The 22,754-nt window shown below is 44.2% G+C and overlaps 1 protein-coding gene across 1 annotated transcript in view; it reads left to right on the top strand.

Annotated features, from left to right (window-relative positions):
• Nucleotides 1-22,754, top strand: part of LOC114609850 (ecto-NOX disulfide-thiol exchanger 1-like) — a gene marked incomplete at its 3' end in the record, with an annotated part of 132,724 nt that overhangs the window by 71,807 nt on the left and 38,163 nt on the right. The window contains exons 6-7 of the mRNA XM_028754244.1: nucleotides 3,896-4,108; nucleotides 22,101-22,207. Of these exons, the coding sequence (XP_028610077.1) occupies nucleotides 3,896-4,108; nucleotides 22,101-22,207 (320 nt within the window). The remainder of the gene's footprint in view (nucleotides 1-3,895; nucleotides 4,109-22,100; nucleotides 22,208-22,754) is intronic.

The raw sequence follows: 22,754 nt of genomic DNA, 5'->3' as shown, positions 1-22,754 counted from the left end.
TCTCTTCTTCTTTTCTCTCTCATTCTCCCCCTCCCTCCCTTTCCTTTTTTTTAAGATTTATTTATTTTATGTATGAGTGCTTCATCTGCATGTACACCTACATCCCAGAAGATGACATCAGACCCCATTATAGATGGTTGTGAACCACCATATGGTTGCTGGGAATTGAACTCAGGATCTCTGGAAGAACAGTCAGTGCTCTTAACCAGTGAGCCACCTTTCTAGCACCACTCTGAACTTTCATCCCCAGTGCTCATGACCTCAGAGGCCTGTTTCTCTATCATGAGAGCATTTACCTCTGGTGGACAATGACGTATGTATAAATCCTCTTGAGCACAAAATTCAACGTCCTTCATCTCAATTTTCCACCTTCCAGTCATTGAGTTTGTGCTTTGCCCAGCATTAATCACTACACATCTTTGAGAAATAGATAAAATATGGACCAAAACCAGAAAGTGTCCAGAGGGTGGTTTGGGAAGTTTCATTATAATAACAGCCCCCTCAGCTTGAGGTAATGGGAGAAAGGCCATCACTGCCCAGGGTGACTATGTCAGTGGAGTTCATTGGGAATGGTAGAAACACAGCAAAGATGTGCTCACCTCACACCAAGGAGACAAGGAGATCTCCATTATGAAGATGACATAAAGGAACAGCAACAGCTAGCCATGGGATGGAGAATATGAAGGTCCCTGAGACAGAAGCACAGAGGCCATGTCTATGGTGCTTATCCCAATGGGCTTGGCAAACAGATATGCTAGAAGGATAATGTCAGCAGGGGAGGGAGCCTGGCAAGCACGGTTCTAGTAACCCAGGCAGAGAGAGGGGTGTGATGTGGTAAGGACCCATCCTGGAAACACTGAGTCATCTGAAAGGGGCAAATGGTCCACACTCCTCCATAGCACAGCCATCTCCTCAGTCCTTGCTGTGGAAAGGCACATCTGTGCACACTCCGGTTTACAAACTTCACTAGGCCCCGAGTCACGCCCAAGAGGGGGACAAGGCGAGCATTTGGAAGTTTTATAAGTACGTCTTTGATGTGATTTTATGAGCAGCGTTAATTTCCTTCCACATGAATAGCTTTAATAACGCTGCAATCTAAATCCTGCTTAAATTAGTTTATATTGTTTTTCTGCTTTCTCGGTGATCTTTCCACTGAATACCAAATTGAATTTACAGTCGTGAATTGAAAATGACCGTCCTCAGTATGCTCCAGTAGCCATCCAGCAGGAGTTACTGAGTTGGTGTTAATAAGTATAAATTAAAGTCACTTCTAATATGGCAACAAATGTTGACTGGCATTTCTAAGTGAGCCTCAACTAACATGTTTTAAATTTAATGTGAACGGCAGCGCATCAATCATTATCAGCCTGTTAGTCCCAAAGGGTCCAGAAAGCAAGGTAAACTTGGGAGTTTTCAAAACTACACGATTCACTTAAATTGGTTGGATTCTGTGTGCCGATCCTCGCCAATGGGTAGAATGCCTCTCTGGCTACCTAAGCTTCCAGTGCAGGGCTTTCTGCTGCTCAGTCTTGGAGTTGCTGTTTTCTGTCTGACAACTACCCACTAACTGCTCCTCGTCACTTACGATCAACGCTGAGTCCCAGTCATGGCAGTGAGGAGCAGGAAGACAAGCTTTTGAAGATGAGGAAACACAACAGATTCGTTGTTGTTGTTGTTTTCTTTTTAACCATTTAAGTGTGTTCTTTCTGGTAGAAGCTCATTATACCTAGGAATTAGCAACCAGGAATCAGAGAAGAGAAGAGAGTACCCGGGAGGAAAACTGAGTGAAAGGAGCTATCTTACTCTTTCCATTCTCTTCTTCCTTTCTAAGCTAAAAAAAGAAAAGAAAAGAAAAATTTGAAGATGTCCCCCTTCCTTGGTGCTGTGTGAAGACTTAAGTCACAGCAAGGATGAAAAAAAAAATAGCTCATGAAGTCAATCGTCTTTCCTGTTGTGATTTTATTTTTTAAAGGGGAAAATAGATTTCTTATAAGTATCCGGTTTATTCCTGCTGTCTGTCCCGAGGTCCATTCTCCTAACATATATTGGCAGGGAGAGAGGGAGAGAGTGTGTAGGGAGGCAGAATTTATTCTGACTCTTAAGAGTCACAGTGGGCCTCTCACAAACATAATGCTAAATTATGGGCCTCTCCATGGGCTGAGTGTAATGTTAAGTTGTATGATGGATTTTATCTTAACACAAGCCGCTTCGGTCCATGAAATGAGATAAGAAACCACCGCAGCCGGAGTTCACAGAGGGTTGAACTCAGACTGAAATCCCAGAGTTAACACAATTGTGTGAGTCAGCTTGGGTATTAAGACTGTGCTCTGTGCTCAAGAAACAAATCTTGCAAGGAAGCTGGAGTCTCCCTGTGGGTGTGCCCCTGCCAGTACCTCCTCTGGGTCAAAGGTGAGCACACGGTTAATCAGCGGCCTGCTGGGGATGTTTGATCCCTAAGTCCAGGAGGAAACAGTATATTATGGCCTATCTTACATCAGCAAGAGCAGCTTTAAGTCTGGAGAAGGTAGGCTACACTCCTCCACAGGATCCTAAGTAGAGGGTGTCCTGCCCTGATGTACCAAGCATGTCTCTGGGCAAGTAACAGCCTTACTAAGGAAATAGTACCTGGCTGGGAGGACTCAGAAAAAGAGGGCTAAAGATAACCACATCCTGCAGGATTCACAGAGCCCTTCAAAAATACCCTACTGATAACCAGGAGTCAATGGTTGATTTAGGAAAAAAAAATGTGCTTAATAAAAGCAAAATTTCCTTCTGAGTCTCCATCTGTCCACCTGGAGTGTGTATATGTTTACAAAGCTAAACAAGACAGGGGTGTCTCTGAAAGTCTTCTATGGAGCAGACAGGACCTGGAGAGATAAGTTCGTGGGTAAGTATCTGGTTATTAAGGTCTAGTTTTGCTGCTTATTTTGAGGATTAAGTCTATCTTCCTTACTTGATTGAAAAAAAAAATGGTGGTTTTTCCTCTGTCACATTGGCCAGAAGTAGAAACATACAAATGGCAGTGTTCTTCCCTCGATTTTGCTTGGGAAGTACACAAGGAGCCTTCAGCAGTAGTCGCATCGGTAGATGCTGTCATAGATGGCATACACCTTCCAGTTGTAATTCACGTAATCACCTGCACACCTGCCTGCCTCCACCTCCGACCCATACAACCAGCCCCAAACAAGCAAGTTCATTTCTTTGAAATACATTTTATCACTTATTTACAGAGCCTCCACTTCTTCCTCCCACCTGAGGTTCAAACCAAGTTCACATGGGCTTTGCACTAGCCACCCAAAGCAAAGGCTGGCCACCTTGTGTGTAGAAAACTAGCAAACACTCCATTTTTCACTGTAGTAAACATTAAACTGAAAATGAAATTACTTTTGAACTTCAGTAGAACAATAAATGACTTGATTTCTTTTACCTGCTTTGGGAACAGTGTATCCTACTACACGAAGTTTTAAGATAGTGTTTCCTGTGGTCTACATGTTGACGTTAGCTTAGCTATCTGTATAAATAACAAAAATAATTGTATCATCATATAGCATTTCTGATAAAGAAATACAGCGAAGGCCAAATAAGTCCATAAGGTTTTGAAGTCAACCTTAAAGCATAATCTAGGCTTGATGTGAGAATGGGGTGGGCAGCTATACCTAAGACCTCCCAGCACAGCTCCTGGAGACATAACTGAGTGAGAAGTTCTAGGTGGTTCCATGGAACCAGAGGAAGAAGAGAATATTGAAGCTGTAGAATGACAAAGCCGCCCTCCGCCCTCCGAGGAGAAGGAAAGCTAATTTGCCAAGTTCTGAGAATGTGCTACCTGGGGAGACCACACATGCTTTGAGAACAGCCAGATAACATGACTTTTTCTTGCTGTCACCTTCCATTCTAGATGACAGCAAGTTCTCCGAGGCTATTACGGTTCTGCTGTCCTGGATAGAGCGCGGGGAGGTAAATCGGCGCTCGGCAAACCAATTCTACTCCATGGTTCAGTCGGCCAACAGCCATGTACGCAGGCTCATGAATGAAAAGGCTACCCATGAGCAGGAAATGGAGGAAGCAAAGGAGAATTTTAAAAATGCCTTAACGGGGATCCTCACTCAATGTAAGTAACACTTTGGGGGCCATCTCTTTTGTTACAGTTTGGCCTTTTTCTTTTGTACCCATTTTATGTTCTCATGTGGGGGTAAGTAGCTCAGAAGTCTCCCATTTTACTCCATATTGAATGGCACACCTCATAACCGATTCATGTTCTGTGGCATGTGGAAGAGCACGGACCTGCCCTGAGAGCTTACTTCTCAAGGTGAGCAACATTTCTGTAGCTTTTCCTCAGAACGCCATGCTTGGCCCCCAGGACAGGGCAGCCAGGTGCATCTGGGCTTACTGGACCCACCTCAGTTCACACCACCTGTGCCAGGCAGCCACTGTCCACCTGCAGGCTGCCCACCCAGACCTGTATGTCTTCTTGGGACCGATGACAGGAAACAGGCCTTGAACATGTCCCTGGGGCTCTGTTTAGGGAGAAGGCACTATTAGCAAACCCCCTCTTCAGGCTCCTAGTGAGGTGAGCTCTGGCCATCTGCACAGATGACTCAAGAATAGACTTCCGTCCTTTCTTCATTTGGAAAGCAAATTGCCTTAAACACTTAATGCCCGTGATTTTTCACGTGGAGATCCTGAATTGATGAGGGAGCATAAATGGAGCTTTCTAATAGAACAATAGTCACGGTAATTACCCCTGGGCTCTATTCAAAAAAGGGGGCGTCAACCTTCTCTGTGGCACTCCACGTCTGCAGTTAATGTCACAGCATCACAATGAAGCTCAGCTCCTGATGGTCTTGTCACTTGGTAAAAAGCTGTTGAGTGACACCGCCCCAGGGCCTCTGCTCCATTCCATTCCATTCCAGGTGTGGGGACCCACCCATGACAGCAACACATGCAATTTACATATTCATTCTGAAGAGGCGTATCATTTGCAGTGATCTAGTGTGCCAAATGCCTGCCACTCCTTCATCGGCGCAAACCTAAGGGGTAATGCGTCTGTTAGGACAGGAAGGCAGAGTGGGACGATGAGCCAGGGTCTTAAATATGAAAGCATCTCCCACGACTTTGTTGCCACCTCGACAGTTTTTGCAGCAGCACAGAGTAAGTGCCGTACAATGAATCCCCAAACATAAACTGGTAGGTGACCAAGTGTTCAGTACAGGAGCACTTGGCCTTGAAAGAAAAGGACTGTGAGAAACAGGTGCATTCCGCCTCACAGGGATCGATCGGTACCATACTAGCAAATCTCATCAGCACTGAATGACTTTGAGCCAGCTGTGGAGGTCCAGCCACACTAGAGTTAGGACTGTCAGGGGGAGAATACGGAAAGTTAATACTGACTCTAGCTTTGAAAGGAAGAATGACAGCAGAGAGAAGGTAAGAGTGGGCTGGCAGAGAAAAAAAGAAAGACTAAAGAGTATGAGAAGAACAGCTCCTGGGTGGATATGGTTGGAATCCATGTGCCCAAAAGGTAGAGTGGTTACTTACTGTTTACTTACTCTCTGCTTAGGGGACTTGATTCTGACCACCTCCCCATCTGCATCTGCAAGCCATTTATTGTCTCCTTTTGCAAGGACTCAGCCCTTGTCAGAAGACACAGTAGGCATCCACGAGTTAGAATAGGAGAGAATCATGCTCTCCTGGCAGTGATATTCCATAGGGACTAATGGAAAGGAGGCTGGAAGAATAGAACACGCCTTCCTGCCCTCGGGCCAGATTTGAAACAACTAGGTAGAGGGGATACAATGTATATCGTCAATGGGCCTCATGGACAGGGGATCCTCTAGAGGAATCAGTGAAGTTGAAACCAAGGAAGCCCATGCTTAGTAGGGATGGCTGCCAGAGCCGGCGCTTGAAATGCAGATGACTGAGCTCTTTCCTTCAATCTCCCAACCTTTTCCTTTTTCTAGCTCTGCTCTCCCATTTGAATAAATCCTTTGACTAACATCTTATAAGCACTCTTTATACTCTTCCTTCCATCAACAAAGGTCTACTATTTGGGCACATGGCTTTTGACCACGTTTTTACCTGAAAAAGCACAGCCCCGTGTGGCACAAATGTCTCATTTTGATGGCCACTACTCACATTCATGGAACCTAGGCACCGCTAGATGTATGTCCACTTGTCCAGAAATCTCTACCAACCTGGTTGGCTTCACACACAGACAAAAGCAGACATTAATGTTTGCAGACCAGTGCAATGGTTCAAGGTTTCTACGCATACCTCACTGGGCCCAACAGTCTCTATGTGGTCAAGCCTAATGATGAGGAAAGTGGGAAACAGAAGTCCCAGCTGGATGCTGATCTCTAGGATGAGCTTGAGTTGCTCACAGTATGGAAGAGCAAGGGCTTCTGGGAAGCACTATTTCCTTTCCTTTTCAATTTCCCATTTGCATACCATCTGACAGACATCTGAGTGTCCCACCCCCACCCCACCTCCAGGTAGCTTCCCATTCTACCTTAAGTTCTCTGCACACTCCCACTGGCCTTAGCTCCCCAGCCTCAGCATCAGTTTCCCCCCAAGACTCAATGGTCACCCTCACTGGCCTTATCCTTCCTGAGGTGAACAAAGCTGCCTCCCACCTCCGGGCTCTCATACATTTGGTTCCCTCTGCTTACCTTGCTCTTCCCTGTCTATGCATGCTGCAGTCTTTGTCACCCTTTAGTGTGTTGGCTGAAAGGTCATCCTCCTGGGAGGTCTTTTAGTCCCCCTACTTCTGATGGGCTTTCCACCATAGTACCTTTGTGACACTTGTCCAGGTGCGTGATGAGATCCTGGGTTATGAGTGGAATGAGGAGGGACACATGGGTTAGAAGAGACAGACATATTCTGGTTTGGGGAGGGCGGGAGAGAGGGAGTCAGTAAGCAGTGAGTAAGCTGCATAGCAGGTGAGAAGAGAGCCTGACACACTTCATTCAAACACCGCCCATAGCCACGTATGTGTACACCATGTTCCCAGTGCTGGGGAGGCTGAGGCATGGCTGTAAGGCCAGCCTAGACTAGATAAGTAAGACCCTGTCTCAAAACAGAAAAGAGGAGGGAATAGAGAGGGGGGAATTTTTCATGGGTAATAGGGTTTCAGCCTGCATGTATAATGAATCAAATAAATCAAAGAAAGCTTGCTGGCTGTGCTCTCATTGAAAATCACTGTGCCAGGCTAGAGGCTATTAGTAGGGTTGTATGCAGGTCAGCAGAGACACTGATGGTGCACCCTTCCCCTTTATAACCTTCCAACAACCGTTAGGTTTATCATCTACCAGACATTCTTTGAGGAGGCTCTCCTTAGCTCTGTAATTCGGTTCTCAGTAGTATTTCAGTAACGGGCAGTTATCAGTAGACTGTGAAAACCCCAGCTGATGTTGACAGCTCAGTGCTGGCTGAGGAGTGCGTACCCCATCTGTAGCTTGGAGGGGTTCGGACATATCCATGAAAGCCAAACTCTTCCAGGATGACTTGACGACAGAAGAAGCAAGTGAGCAGCCTGAGCTGGAATCAAGCAGACCAGGTGACAAGGCTCCATTAACAGCCTCAACTTCCCACTCTTTTGTGTATGCTTCTGTACAACAATGACCACTCCCTGAACACTGAGGGAACGACATCCTCACATCCACTCTGAAAATATTAGCAGTGGCCTCACTGACCTGGAAGGCAGTGTGTCTGTCTCATCGCTCTGTGGACACACTATGTGTGGCTTCAGGATCGATCAAAGTGAAGTAGGGAGGGAAAGAAGAAATGACAAGACACACAGACAGGGAAAAAATGAAAATGGGTGCACACGGCTCTCTCCCCAGCACTGGGCAGCTCAGCATGCTTATTATATATAGTTGAACGAGGAAGCATGGCCATTGTACACAGAGGAACAAGGCGATGGGTTTAGCTAATCTCAGTAGGAATGTGCTGTAGAGAACAGTCTTCAGCCTGTAAATATGGAGGAGGAGCTATCGGGGACGTTTTCTGCCTACTCATCATTCTCACATGGACCAAAGAAGGCTTTGCCACTCCCAAGGGGCACTGTAGCCCTTAGCAAAGCCTCGATTGTGTCAAGGACACACTCACTCAGGACTTCACTACCTCCCTGCCCCCTGTGCATGAGTCTGTCACATCTCCTGACCTGAGCCTGTCCTCTTTCTTAATAGGGGTTTGTTAGTATATCTAGTTTCCCAGGCTTGGTCCAGTTATGGGAAACCTGGCTCTAGAATTAATGCCACATGTCTGCTTTGAACACAGTAACTGCTGATTAACATATTTGTTGAAATTTCCAAATTCAGACTCAGTCAAACCCTATTCTTCTATATTAATATTCCTGGCAAACTCAAACTCTACATGAATTGCACTTGGTTTTCTGAGGTTGGGGTTGTGTAGTATTGATATCCCGGAGGTAATATCTCAGCTTACTTTCTCCTATATGATCTCCTCATTAGGCAGGAGTACTGTCTTAGTTAGGGTTTTACTGCTGTGAACAGATACCATGACCAATGCAAGTCTTATAAAGGACAACATTTAATTGGGGTTGGCTTCCAGGTTCAGAGGTTCAGTCCATTGTCATCAAGGGGAGAGCATAGCAATGTCCAGGCAGGCAGAGCTGAGAGTTCTACATCTTCATCTGAAGGCGGCTAGTGGAAGACTCAGGCAAGCTAGGATGAGGGTCTTAAAGCTTACAGTGCCATACCTTCTCTAAAAGGCCACACCCAGATAAAGCATTTAAAGAGCAAGCATTTAAAGAGCTGCTCCTGTTGCCAGCTAGCCAGCTAGAAGAAAGAAATCAGCAATGTTCTTGACATTTCATATACTTCCAACACCATCAGTTACCTTCTAGCTTTGCTGGTGTGCTCTTCCGCCAACATTTACACATGTTCTGGAAACAGCTTTGTAATGAGTCCAGTAGACATTGTTTTCACGTGAGCTTTGCCTTAAAGTGTCAAGGAGCAGTAGCCATGATCAGCAATAGAAAAGGACCTAGTAATATTAAATTCAGGAAGATGCGTGAATATAGTAAGCATGAATGAAAATTAAAAACTATGATGTCAGAGTGAAGGCTAAGGATCTTGCTTCTAATTTTCCTTCACTCTCTGACCCTTGGCCATCTGAATAGTTTGTTTTTGTCGTTGTTGTTTTCTAGCACCAATGTCTGGTTTGTTTGTTTGTTTGTTTGTTTGTTTTAATAAGAATGGAAAATGCTTGGGGTAGGGGGAACACCATTAAAATTGCTAACTTGAGTTTACAGGAAGAGGCTCAGAAGGTCAGTGGCAGCACAGTAAACAGAAACATAGCTATCTGGTTTGACACTGAAATGCATATTTCTGGCATGCCTTCTGACCACCCCCACCCACCCCTACCCTTACCCACCCACACCCCCCACCCCCACCCTTACCCACCCACACACTGTTCTGCTGCTATTTCCTGGCCTGAAAGACTTCACCTCCCTATACTAGATTCAAACCCCGCTGCCCACCGGGCCTCCTCCCTGAAGCCTGTCCAGTCTGTCTGCAGCCATCATCGTACGCTCTACTCGAGTCCCTAACAACTGCTAACTGTTCTACGTGCATCAGGTTTATGGTGTGTTCTTCCAGAATGATTTTATGCCAGAGACGCAAGCCATGTGCACTGTTCACTCTTCTTACCTCACCACATCATTGACTCCTGATCTTGGCAGTGTTTGTAAAAGCACACACAAGTCCTGGCTAGAGATAGCCGTCACTTGCCAGGCATGGAGGAAACTAAAACTGGAGTTGGAAATTGGGCTGGAAAGCAGTAACTCCAGAACTCGTTCCAAAGCTTTTCTAGTCTGGAGCAGGGTGAGTGTGTACATGCGTGCATGTGTGCCTGTATGTGTGCATGTGTGCGTGTGTGTGTGTGTGTGATACTGTGACCTGAACTGACTCAGCACTAATATGGATTCTGTTTAACCTAAACTAGAACATACAGAATATACGTACATTATGAGATAGTAGGATTACCTTATTCTTACTACTCTGATTGTAGTGTAGAGACTGTAACAGTTTCAACCATCATGCAGCCTGACTTTGTCCATTTCTATGAGAGGAAGTGGCACTAGTCTCATCTACAGTCTTCAAAACAGCAAATGATGCAGATGCTTTTGACTAGGTTTGAGGAGATTCCGGCTCTAATCTCAGCTCAAGCAGTAATTAGCCATATCCCCTCAGGAAAGTCTTCTAAGCCCTTGAATCTCTGTGTCCTCCTTTCTATGATGAAAAGGTTTGTCCAGATAATCCCCTGAGGTACCATAATAGCCCCATAGTCCTTGCCTACCCTGTAGACAACTTAGATCCTTGAGTGTTTCTGGATATCTAAAGGCAAGAGGTTAGGCAGGACCTGCACGATGTCCAGTTCACCTCAGGTGATGAGAGAACAGAGGACCAGCTAGTCATCCCTGCATGGATGCCGGTGCGTCACTGTGGTGGCTGCCTCTGGAACTGCTGTGAGTACTGGGAGCCACATTTCCACCACAAGCACATGTGCCCAGAGCCCTGCAGGTGCCAAAGCTGATCAGAGTTATTGTCAGAGGCGGCTCTGCAATGCTCTGACATCCCCCCTGTCACGCCCTCATCTGTCTTCTCTGCTGAAATCGTAAAAGCCTCTGCTGTTGGAATGAATGATTAAAATCATCCCACAAATATTTACTAGAGCCCTGCTAAGTGCCAGGTCATATGCTAAGTGCTGGAATGAAATACGAGGGTTTCTGACCTCCACGCACCCCCACCCTCATATAGGCAGACTGGTGTCCTCCTCCACATTTCTTCTGCCTAAAAGGCTTTCTCTGAAATCATTTACTTCTCAGGGACATCTCAGCTAAATGTTTTTTATTTCCACCAAGGGAAATTTGGTTCCTGTGTCCCCTGCTGTCGAAAAAGAATTTTATGAAGTGTTAAAATGTTTTCCCACGCCTGTAGAAGTCATTGCCATAGCTCATCCAAGGGAAAGGGGTGGGGGTGAAAATATCTCCGATGGTTTTTAGGAACTTGGACTTGGCAGCTTTTGGTTTTCTCCTCAATATCATGTTGATAGATACTATTTACTAAAACATTAAATGCGTAAAATATTATTTCCAGAGAGAGAGGAGGGGGTAGGGAAGGGAAGGGAAGGGAAGGGAAGGGAAGGGAAGGGAAGGGAAGGGAAGGGAAGGGAAAAGACAAGACAGCACATTCTTTGGTCTCAGAGAATAAATATCCAAATAAATATCCAAAGAAGATGATGTTGTCTGAAGGCTTCAAATGAAGGATGAGCACCAAATATTCTATTTCTCACAGTACTAAAACTGACAGAGGACACTAAAAGCTTGCCACCAATGAATGGACCCTTTTTAGTATCTTTCCTTTCAATTTTACTAAAAATACAAGTCTAAGTTTACAGACAACATTTTCATCACACCAAAGTATGTGAGAGAAAAATTAAGCCTTACCTTCTAGAACAAACAAGAACTGTAGAAGGCCTCATTTCAAGATTCAGTATACACCATGATCATTAACTAATTATCTCAGAAAAGACACATCTTTATCTAGTACTAAAACCTTGGGGACCTTGCCTGGCTGCCAGTCCTAGGGACTAAAGAAAAGGCTTCTATGAAATGCAGGAGGGAGGGGCAGGGAGCACATGTCTGTTGGTGGTTTAGCAGACAGAATCCACAAAACTTAGTTTAAAAGAAAGGCATTCTAAGTTAGAACAAATCACTCTGAGGCAGAGATGATGTGTTCTTGAGGCAGAGAATGTGTCTTCACCTCATTTTGCTAAAGGAAGAAGTCATCCCAGGAGGAGTGTAGGAGGAGCTGGAATGTCAGTAGATTCTTTCCAGACCTAAACAGCACACACTGAGCCTTGACCCCTGGCCCAGAGCTACCCAGCACCTGAGAGCAGATGTAGTATTGCCTAGTGCAGCAGTTCTCAACCTGTGGGTCTCCACCTCTTTTCCGATCAAACAACCCTTTCATAGGAGTAGCATAACAGATATCTACACATCAGATATTTACATTATGACTCATAACAGTTGCAGAATTACAGTAATGAAAATAATTTCATGGTTGGGAATCACCACAACACGAGGAACCACATTAAGAGTCACAACATTAGGGAGGTTGAGAACCACTAACCTAGTGCAGTGCTCTTTATCTTGTAGCTAAGAAGGCCAAAGGTTGGGTCCAGACCCAGCCAGTGATCCAAAATGCAAAAAGTTGGCTCCCTAGCCCTGTCTTTCTCTCCTATCACTACCCCCAGTGTCACAGCCTAATAGCAATCCCTCAACCCTGTAGTGTGACAAAACTTTTCCTGGAGGAAGACTACTTACTCCAGATAAGGAAGCTGACAACAGACCACAGTACCACCAATGTCCAACTCGGTGACCCATGAGTTATACTGGGGCTTTCTTATATTATGGGTGAGGAGTTACAGAAGCAGAAGTGACTCAAAGACAGCTGCATCACCAAAGTCCTTCCAACATGAGTGGCAGCTCACACAGCTGGGAACCTGGAGCATACTGCATAGCCTGCAGGCAGATCAACAGGTTGGAAAACGTCCTCTCCTGGTACCTCAGTTGGTCTAATTTCTTCTAGGCAGCTGGTTGTTTTCTCTCCTTCCAGGCGTTGGTTCTGGTTTCAGAATTGTCTTTGCTGCTTAGCTTCTCTGAGAGGGACACTTAACTTTCACTGCTTACTACAACAGTGAATCTGTTCAGTTTCAGGGACTTCCTGATGTTAGTTTGAGTTGTTTACCTTTTTGCTTAAGGAACTTCCTTGTAGAATGGAATGTTCCTATCTTAGAGGAAACTGTTAAACAAGCCCTGCTCAGTTTCCCACTGAAGCTTATTGTTCTCCATAAGCTGATGTATTTCAACATTAAAAACAATGGATTTCAGTCAAAGCTGGAGGGCTCAGGACTTAAAACTGAGAGAATCAGAAGCCAGCTTAGGAGAGACAAAGAAGGAAGGGCCTTCATCTAGACACTTTGATTCTTCTGCCTTATGGTTCCATTTCCTCAGTAACATTTTGTAGAGAGGCAAACAACTTCCTGCATGGTCACAACCTTGAAGGTTTGGCTTCTTTGTCCTGGAAAATTTTACTTGCCTTCAAATCACTCATGGTTACTGAGCCCTTTCCAGACTCCTTTGGCACTCTGCCTTGGAAATCCTTGCAGCCTTTCTCATTTAGTAAATCACCTAATCACGTGTGACTGTCGCCTCCTTTGTCTGAAGCCAGTGAAGAGCTGGCCAGGTCTTTGGCTCTTTCTTACCCAGAACATCTAGTACAGTGTCAGCACATTAAATAACTCAGTGCTTAAAGACTTTGGCCTATATGGGCATGTATGAACAGATAAGATTCAGTTCTGACACAAAGGTTAAATTTTACCATGCATCAGAGCTACCTAGATAGCATCAACCAGTCAGGTACCCCCACCCAAACCCCAGTTACTGATTCCGTCACTGCTCTGAACTTTTACATGTTTCCTTGAGTGCCCAAATTGTGCTTGTCTAAGAAACAGACATTGAAACTATAGCTTTACAACCACCTAGCATAGTGTTAAGTAACCAGAGCTAGCCTGTTGCCACTAAATAATTCTCTTGGAATCATTCGAAACCAGTGGGGGCCCAGAAGGAAACTGAATCACTATTTGAGGGTTACAAGGACAGATTCTCAGAATCTAGCTTTGTCCTCTCCCTGCTGGAGTCTACTCTCCTCAGTGTACCCCGGCTACTGAGAAAAGGGCCAGTTTCCCAACCCTGAACTTGTTTTGGTTTATAAAGGAAACTTCAAATGTCACTATTGCTGGGATGGAGATCTGGTTGATATGTGATTCTTTGCTTCTTTCTTCCATCTGTCAAGAAAAGCTAAACTTAACGTCATCTGACCTATTGTAGATTCCTTCCTGTAACTTCTCGTAACTATAGCCAGGTGGAGGAAGATAACCTGAGAAAAACCCAAACCAACCAACCAAACCAAACATTTAGGGAGCATACATTGGAGAACAATTTAACATTGTCTCTCAACATTAATAATTTATATACTCCCTTTTTCTTAGCCACTGCCAGGAAGTTTTAATACAGATGCTTAGAGAAGGATGCCAGAAGCCATGTCTGAGCATCCTCATCGCAGCCTTATTAAGGGTAGACATATGAGCAGTTTCCAAGACATAGGTTAAGTGAAACAAAGCAAAGTGCAGGAACAGTGTAAGCACAAAAGGCACAGCATAGAAAGAGTCACACCTGCGCACTATATACACACCTGCCTGGCTGTGCCAGGATCTGTTATCATCCTTTGTTGTTAAAGAGAAAAGCTGGTATTTCCTTTATGTTGTGTACATATATTACTTTTGTTGAGTCAATAGTGGAAGTCTATCTAACACTGGTTGGATATATAAAGCCTTGGAAATGCTGGACATTGGAAGGAACCGTTGCAATTATAATCACGTGCCTTTGTCTTTCAACGCGTTTGGACCAGAAACATTTGGGCACAGGCATTAGCAAGGGTGCTACACCTTCACACAGCCCCAGGGATTGGCCTTACTGGATTGAAGGGAATGAAGAAAGGACAAGCACAGAGACACAAAGAGAAGTTGGAATCCCATGGGCTGGGCTCTCTGATGGAGAAGGTACAGCACCTGTGAAGCTCAGCAGATGTACACAGCTGAACAGGGAAGTGGTGGTGGTGTACACCACTGAGCAGAAGGCGGAGTTATTGCATACTGATAAACAAGGAGACATCTTCTTGTTTATACACAGCTGACCAAGGAGTCAGAGTTAACTAATCTCAGTAGGAGCAGGCTCTTTAGGGGAGCAATCTAAAGGGAGGAGAACGCTATGGTGGGTGTACACTGATGCAACATTGGCACTCATACCAAAAGAAGTCTTCGTCATCCCTCCAAGCCTCACACAGAGAAGGCTTTGCTGCTCTCATGATGGAGTGGTACAGGGGTCTTCAACATGGCCACCTTTGTATCAACTGTACACTTACACTCAGAACTTCACCTGCTCTCTACACAAGCAAATCTGCAGTTCACCCTAATGGACTAGGCTTCCCATGAACTAGGTATTTATGCCATTGTCTGCCTAATGTCCTTGTATTTATTTATTTGAGCAGTTTGACCATTTCCTGCTTACCTGGAATTTGCCACAAAAAAAGAAAAATTCGTTCTCTTAAAAAAATTTTTTTTTTCAGTATCCCATTCCCTAATGGAAACAGTTGTTTTTCCTCATCTAACCAAGAAGTTGAGAAATCAAGTTTGGGGCTGGCATTTTGGGATTCAAGTTTAGCAGGTCCATAATGAATTCAGTGTCACGTGATGTTCTTCATCTCAAGACATCTCAAGACAAAGCTCCTAACTGCCCTGTTCCTCCTCAACTTGTAAGTTTAGTCCAAACCTCTTTTAAGCATTGCTATCATTACATTCTGCTTCCTTGACTCCCCCTCAGGCGGCTGCTCTCAGTCAGGGAACCATGCAGGAGTCAGGAGTTTCAGCATCTGATGTAGCTGCCTCCTCCATGGGGGCGGTGCTTACTGGACATCTGTTCTACCACCGTGTGTCAGTTCTGAGACTAGAATCACTGATGGTATTCCCTCCCTCTCTCTCTCTTTCTCTCTCTCTCTCTCTCTCTCTCTCTCTCTCTCTCTCTCTCTTTCTCTCTCTCTCTCTCTGTCTCCCTGGCAAGTCTCCCACCTATGCTCAGTACATATCAGCTCCACAACTCCATCTAAAGTCTTGGTTCTCTTCTCTTGTTCCTCCTTCCTGTGAAGGATTCCCCATCCCCAGCTTTTAGTATTTAAAGACTTAGTAACAGACTAGGGGAGGGGGGGTCAACTATTTCATTTGATATATGCCTTTGAAAATCCATTCTGAGCTATCCACACAAGATTTGGAACTATCCCTCAAAAGCCAAAAAAAAAAAAAAAAAAAAAGGAGGGGGGATTCTTCTGAACCCTATAGGGTTAAAGCTCTCTCAGGAGCCTGATAGCATTAAAAACAAAAATTAGGCTCACAAGATTTGTTTGAGGTGCTTTATGTAGGCAAGCCTGCTGCTGGGGAGAATGTAATCAGTTGCTCCAGATATTTGGGACACTAAATGGATTTAAGGTTCTTTTCATAACCATGTAGCTGGAACACGGGATATTGGAAGTACTGGGGCCATAGGGGAGAGCAGCAAAGAAGAAGGGGCTATGTTCTTTCAAGGTGTCCGTCCTTGTATCTCGTTGCTTCTAATGCTTCTTTGCCCCATGGTAAAAAGGTCTTATACAGTCCCAGAATCTGGGATCTGCACTGAATGTTCCACTTTTCCTCCAGAGAGCTTGCTTAAATGTTACCTGCATCAGTGGTTGTCCTGTTTTAAGCTCCTCTTCCTCTGGAAGACTAAAGACAAATGCTTCTCATGATAGTTCATAAGAAATTGTTGGAATTTTCTTGGCCACGCTCTGTTCCTGTGGAGGAGGCCCAGGAGCTACCACTATCACTGTCTAGTACCTCTGCCTCGGAGCTGGGAGATCCCTTTCAAGGAAGGATGCTAGATGGTGAAGACACTGCATATGGGTTCCTATACCCACCAGACCCCAAGGAACACAAAGTAGAGCCAGAGGAATCCCAAGAGTGAAACAGACATGAAGATAGATATAGAGATCCTGAGACCTGCAGATAGAACAGTAAGACTCTTGTAGGGCCACAGGCTGCTCTAGGACAGTGAACTGGGAAGAGATAAAAATGAGGTGAACTATGAACTACTTACCTGATGACAGGAGTCTTCTACTGGGCTCAGCCTGGTTCAGGTACCACAAACCCAATTTCCAAAATATGTAACCTTTTTGCCACTTCCAGTGTGTTGGGTCCAGCAGTGCCCTGTAAGGACAACCATTACATCACAACAGGAGAGATGGCACATAGCATCCTCCAAAGTTAAAGACACTTTCACTTGGGAAAATTATACTCTGCCTGGTGGTATCACCTAAAATTGACCCACTGCAGATCACAGACTCAGATTTGCAACCAAATGGTCCTATCATGAGAGTGGCCACCATAAGAACAGAAGTTGGACTGTGCTGCTGCTTGGTGGCCAGTGGCCCAATGTGGAGATCTTAACTGAAGTTGATTATAGTTCAATAGCATCAAAACTAAATGTTTTAAGACTTCAGGTCAAATTTCTGATGGAGTTTTCTTGGAAGCTGCTTACTGAGATGTGACATAGGCCCTCACTTGGCTCCTTTAGTGTGTACAAGTCAATGGTTTTCAGAGCTCCCTTAGTCTTACAGTCCCATCACAGCTAGATGTAGAATAGTGTCTTCTCTTTAAACAATTACTATATTGTATTCATAGCTATCACATCACTAGGTGATCTAACTCTTATGTCCTTCTCCTCAATCAGAGACAAGCACCTACCTTTTATGTGGTTAGTTCCTCCTTCTGGACATTTATATGGAAAAAATTGTCATTTATGGTCTTGATGACTAACCAAGCATAGTTTTCTCAAGGAACATCTGTAGTATAATAGGTGTTAATACTTCATGATTTTCCATGAATTTTTCTACACTATGATATGTCTAATTTTCAATTAATACATTAGTTTGTATCTATTCATAGCCTCTTTGGATATTCTGAGTAAAGCTGCTATCAGAATTTTTAAAGTAGTTAATTGAGTTATTCTATCAAGAAAGAAATCTGCTCTACACCCAGATGTCCAAGCATCTAGGGCAAGGAGAAAGCATAAAAGAAGTTGTAAACTACATAGTTTTTAAGAAAGGTTTTTGTTTATACATATATATGTATTTTGCTTACATGTATGTTTGTGCACCACCCCCACGCCTGGTGCCCATGGAAGCCAGAAAAGGGTGTCACATGCTCTGGGACTTGTGTTACAGACAGCTGTGAGCTGTGAGCTGTGAGCCACCATGTGGATTCTGGGAATAGAACCCTGTCCTCTGGAAGAACCAACCAGTGGTCGTGGTGCCAACTCTCCAGGTCCAAGAAGCATTTTTTAACATTAAATTACTCGTGTCTGTGTGCATGTTTTGTGTCTGAATGTGTCTGCACATGTGCACATGCCTAGCCTGAAGGATAATCACAGGTAGGGATTTAGAGCCACCCAGAGTAATTGGCAGACTCATGAAGTCTACATGCCACCTTCTTGTGTTTGTTTAAGCCCGTTGGGCATAGTAGACACTCTAGGATGGCATCTGTTGAAGACTAGCATCCCTGCAAGCTTCTAAAGAGTTGATCGCTTTGACTTTTATCATGATCCTTGGAAAACCCATAGAACACAAAGGATGGCATAAGCAAGCATTGCACAGTGGGCCTGGAAAGTATACATTTACTGATTGAAAGCTGTATAGGTGATAACTCTGAATTATCGAGGCAATAGTTTTTGCTTTTTAAGATAATAATTTAAAAGAAGGGTAGCACTCTGTTCTTGGTGCAAGATGTAAGCTTCTTCTCTGATACAGAATCCTGGTGTCCTTACCTTACAGACTGCTACAGTGGTGTAGGCACCATGTCGTTTGTTAATCTGAATGTGTTCTCCAGCACAACTGTCTGTGAGCTGCTGCTTTGAATAAGGGCCAGCCATCCTATGCAGTCTGTATCCCTTTCTTGGAGAATGGAAGTTGTGGCTCCCCTTTGGTTAGTAATTGTGTGTGGCTGCACTGCACATAGAATCATCAATGGGAATGATGCCAGGGAAGCAGCTAGCACAATGTTCACCACGGGCTTCTTGAGTCTTCCACAGAGACAGTGGATACCATATGGTCCATCAGTGATGTCATGACTACACCATCCTGATGGGTGGCTATAAAGCCAGGTGCTCTTTGTACCACATTCACTGGGACATTGTCTTTGAAGTGGCTTTTCCCTAAGAATCACCCCATCTCTTTCATGAGCTCGAACACTTTGACTTGATTGCAAGACAGATGTCTGGAACTGTGCAATATAAATGATGTGAGAATATATTTCAAACTTAAATTGAGTTGCACCACTTTTATTTTTCTGAGTGTTTTATGTGTGGGGTGGGGGTGAAGGGACAATGAGGTAGGAAGTATAAAAATGTCATAATTTCTTGGAGAACTCTATAAGAGATTGAGATAACACCCTGAGCATCTGAGGCATATCTTTAGAGTTCTGATGCTTTTCTGAACCTTGATTTATAGATGAGCTCCATTTGGGCGGCCATCATCACATCCTCACACTCAGTGGGTCTCAGAGCCAGCTTTCTGACGTTTTTTTGCTCAGACCTCCATCTGTGCCTGCTCTCTGCATCCCTGATGCTCTTCCCAAGCTTGAGTCATCCTGGCCTCCCTCCCGCCTCCCCACATCCTCTTAGCAAGTCACCCTCTAGCTGCTTCCTGTCAGATGGCTGCTCATTCCACCTTCCATTCAGAGCTTCTGCTTTAATCCATTCCTTCTTCAAGTCTTCCACGCTCACACTGGCACGTGTCCTCTTGACTACACAGCCTGGAATAACACATGGTGGTCCTTCTGCATGTCGTCTCTTATGGTCTTAGCCCCCTCCCTTCCAATTACTTCTATGTGAAGCCCTCCCACTGCTCCAGCTTTGCAAAAAGCCACCCTGACTCCTTTGCTGAGCAAGTGGTGAGTCACCAACTAAGGCCTGGCAAAATGTCACCTTCTTCCTGGCAGTATCCCTTATTCCATGATCCTGACTTAGCCACTTTGTACTCTATTTTCTGCAAAGTGTTCCAACATACCTCTCCTGTACAGAGTGATTATCTGCTTTCATTTCTTTATCATCTCCAAGATTTAGATCTCATCAAAACAAGACAATATTAGTGTACATTTCTAGTCATTGGCTGCCTGGTATTTGACCAGATCCCCAGGTGTTTGTTGAATGAGTGAATGAATGAATGAATGAGTTTACTTTATAACCTCAAACAAAGTAACCAAGTCCTCTAACTTACCAAGGCACATACCTTCAATCAGCAAACATCCCTGAATAGATGTTTTCACTCTTAACCTGTATCATGGTGAGCCAGGCTCTGGCTTCTGTTCTTCCTCTATTCCTCCATGTTTGTTAGTGGTATCTCTTCCCATCATTCCCTTCTCCAGTTATGAGTATACATCATGTACTCTTTATTTTTTCATCTTCAATAAGAATCTTCTCTAGTAGACAGCAGAGTTTTGATTATCACCACACAAATACTCACCTTGCCCCCCATTGCTTTTCCTCTTCTAAGTGATGCCAAAGAGTTTTGTTGTTTAAGCCATGGAGCCTCATGGTCCCCAACCCTACCAATGGTAGCACTGATACCATTCCTGAGATCCTGAGCTGACTCCTGGCTCTTCCAGGTTGACCCTGCAAGGGGCCGTCAAAATAATCCATGATTCTAGCCTGAAGAATCAGCATCGGAAAAGCTGAGTGGCCACTCCCTTGAGCACTTATGGTGGCTCAAGGTGACTAATCTGAAACTTTACTCCTCCAGCTGAGGCAGAGAAAGGATGCCACAGAAGCACAGGGAGAAAGTAAGCCACGCCCGTGGAAAAGACTCTTGTTAAGATTAAGTGAAGCAGATTCATAGTGTAGTATGGAGGTGGGGTTTTCTAAGTAAGGAAGTTTATAATTGAGATTTTTCTGGAATACAAAATAGCAGACATAGATGGTCCATGTGTAAATACCTGAAGACCAGGAATAATCCTATAATTAGCATTATAGGATATGTTCCAACTGTTGTAAGGAATGAAACATGCTTCACTTCCCTGTAGCACTGTGGCTTTCAACCTTCCTAACCCTGTGACCCTTTAATATAGTTCCTCATGTTGTGGTGACCCCCAGCTATAACATTGTTTTCATTGCTACCTCATAACTGTAATGTTGACTGGCGCTACTAATCATTACACAAATATCTGTGCTTTCCAGATGGTCTCAAGTGATCTCTGTGGAAGGGTTATTTCATCCCCAAAGGGGTTGTGACCCCCCAGATAGAGAACCACTACTTTAGCACATTAAGTGCACGTTCATTTTGTGTGCTAATATTTATTTGGTAATAATTGCATGTCACTCACCTTTGGAGGCCATGCTATCATGACTGTTTTTTGTTTTTGTTTTTTGTTTTTTGAACATTAGAAGATCTGAAAGAGAATTGAAGTTCTCTTTTATAACAGAGATCCAGGAATCACCTAGGAAAGAATTGTGGGATACAGTATTAGCAACCATAAGAATTGAACTCAATATTTTGAAGTTCAGGTTTGGCCATGTGACTGATTCAAAGCGCTAGTCTTTTCAATCTTGTACTTACCAGATCAAGAACTGTTCAACAAGCCTGAGTCTATAGTTGGTTGGCCCCACACCTAACAACCCATAAGATCCCATCCCTTTCTCTCTATTGTGACTTTTCACAGTCCCTCAACATTTAACATCTAAACTGCACTGTGCCTAGGGCTCACAGAATTGATCAATGAGGTCATGGTAATAGGATTCAAACCTCAAGTGGTGTGAGAGCGAGGAGGGAATGCTCATGAGCATGATTGTGGAACAGCAGACAATACGGGATGAACTCAATAAAGAATAGAACACCTCCTCATGTAGTACTAAAGTCAGACCCACAGGCTAGAGCTGTTGCTCTGGCAAACTTTGGTCTGTCTTCAGAAGGAATGGGTGGCTCCTGTTACCAGCCCATGGGCAGGAAGACTCACTTTAGTCCTTAAAGAAGAAAAGGACAGGGAGGGGGAACTCCACTCCTCTAGGCCAGGTAGAGCTTTTTATACCTTTGTTTGTATGACAATGTCAGGGTCTATAGAGCTATAGATCTAGATCTATAGTCTGTCATATGAAATTTACAAACAGAACTAAAGGGTGCTTGGGGTATATGCCCATGATCCTTTCCCCAGTCATCTATAGAATCTGTTTTAACCTAAAGTTATGGAGACAGACTTGAAGGGAGACATCCCCACCCTTGCTAAAATGTAAGTACAAAAAAAAAAAAAGGCACAAACTGGATGGATATTGATGATGTTGTTTCTATTGTGACATCATCCATAGACTCCTAGTGTCTTTGCTTTGCTTCCCTAGAGTGATCACAACATAAATTACTTGTCTTGTTTGACTTCCTTGTTCACCAAAGTTGAGCAGATTGTGGCCGTTTTCAACGCTTCTACCAGACAAAAAGCTTGGGACCATTTCTCGAAAGCTCAGCGCAAGAACATAGACATTTGGCGAAAGCACTCTGAGGTTGGTGATTTTACTGTTCCTTTCTAACCACCGTCACACAAGCTGGATTGGCAGAGAATAGTATGGCTGTAGCCGTTAATGGTGTTGTCACAGTGGCCAGTCCTTCTGCCATTGTCCCGTGCCATTGTCCCCTGCACATCCAGCTCCACTTCATTTCTTGTCCAGAGAAGCAGCTGGCTTCACACTTAGAACATCCTTTTCTCTCCTCTTCAAAGGAGAAAGGTCTTTCTCACTCATAGTAAGAGCTCACTCAGAAACAAACCAAGATGCTATATATACAATGAGAGTGAAAATATAAATATATATAAGCCAATTTAGAAAACTAATCACCGAGTACTGAGGTTTTCTTCAATGATCCATGTGGTGATGACAGTTGGCTCTTTGGGCTTGAAATGGCAAGCATGCCATCCTTTCCATATCTTCTTGTCACTAGCCATGCCTAGTCTACTGGGCTAGCCAAAAGGTTCTGTCACCTGTCTCCCCAGAGCAAATCTCATGGTGGGGGCAAATGTCCATGCTAGCTGATTTCACAGCATCAATGCATGTG

The sequence above is a fragment of the Grammomys surdaster genome, unplaced genomic scaffold (genome assembly GCF_004785775.1).
Source record: "Grammomys surdaster isolate TR1022 unplaced genomic scaffold, NIH_TR_1.0 125985, whole genome shotgun sequence".
NCBI lineage: Eukaryota > Metazoa > Chordata > Mammalia > Rodentia > Muridae > Grammomys > Grammomys surdaster.
Note: the sequence above shows the minus strand (reverse complement) of the source record. Positions and strands in the feature narration are given on the sequence as shown.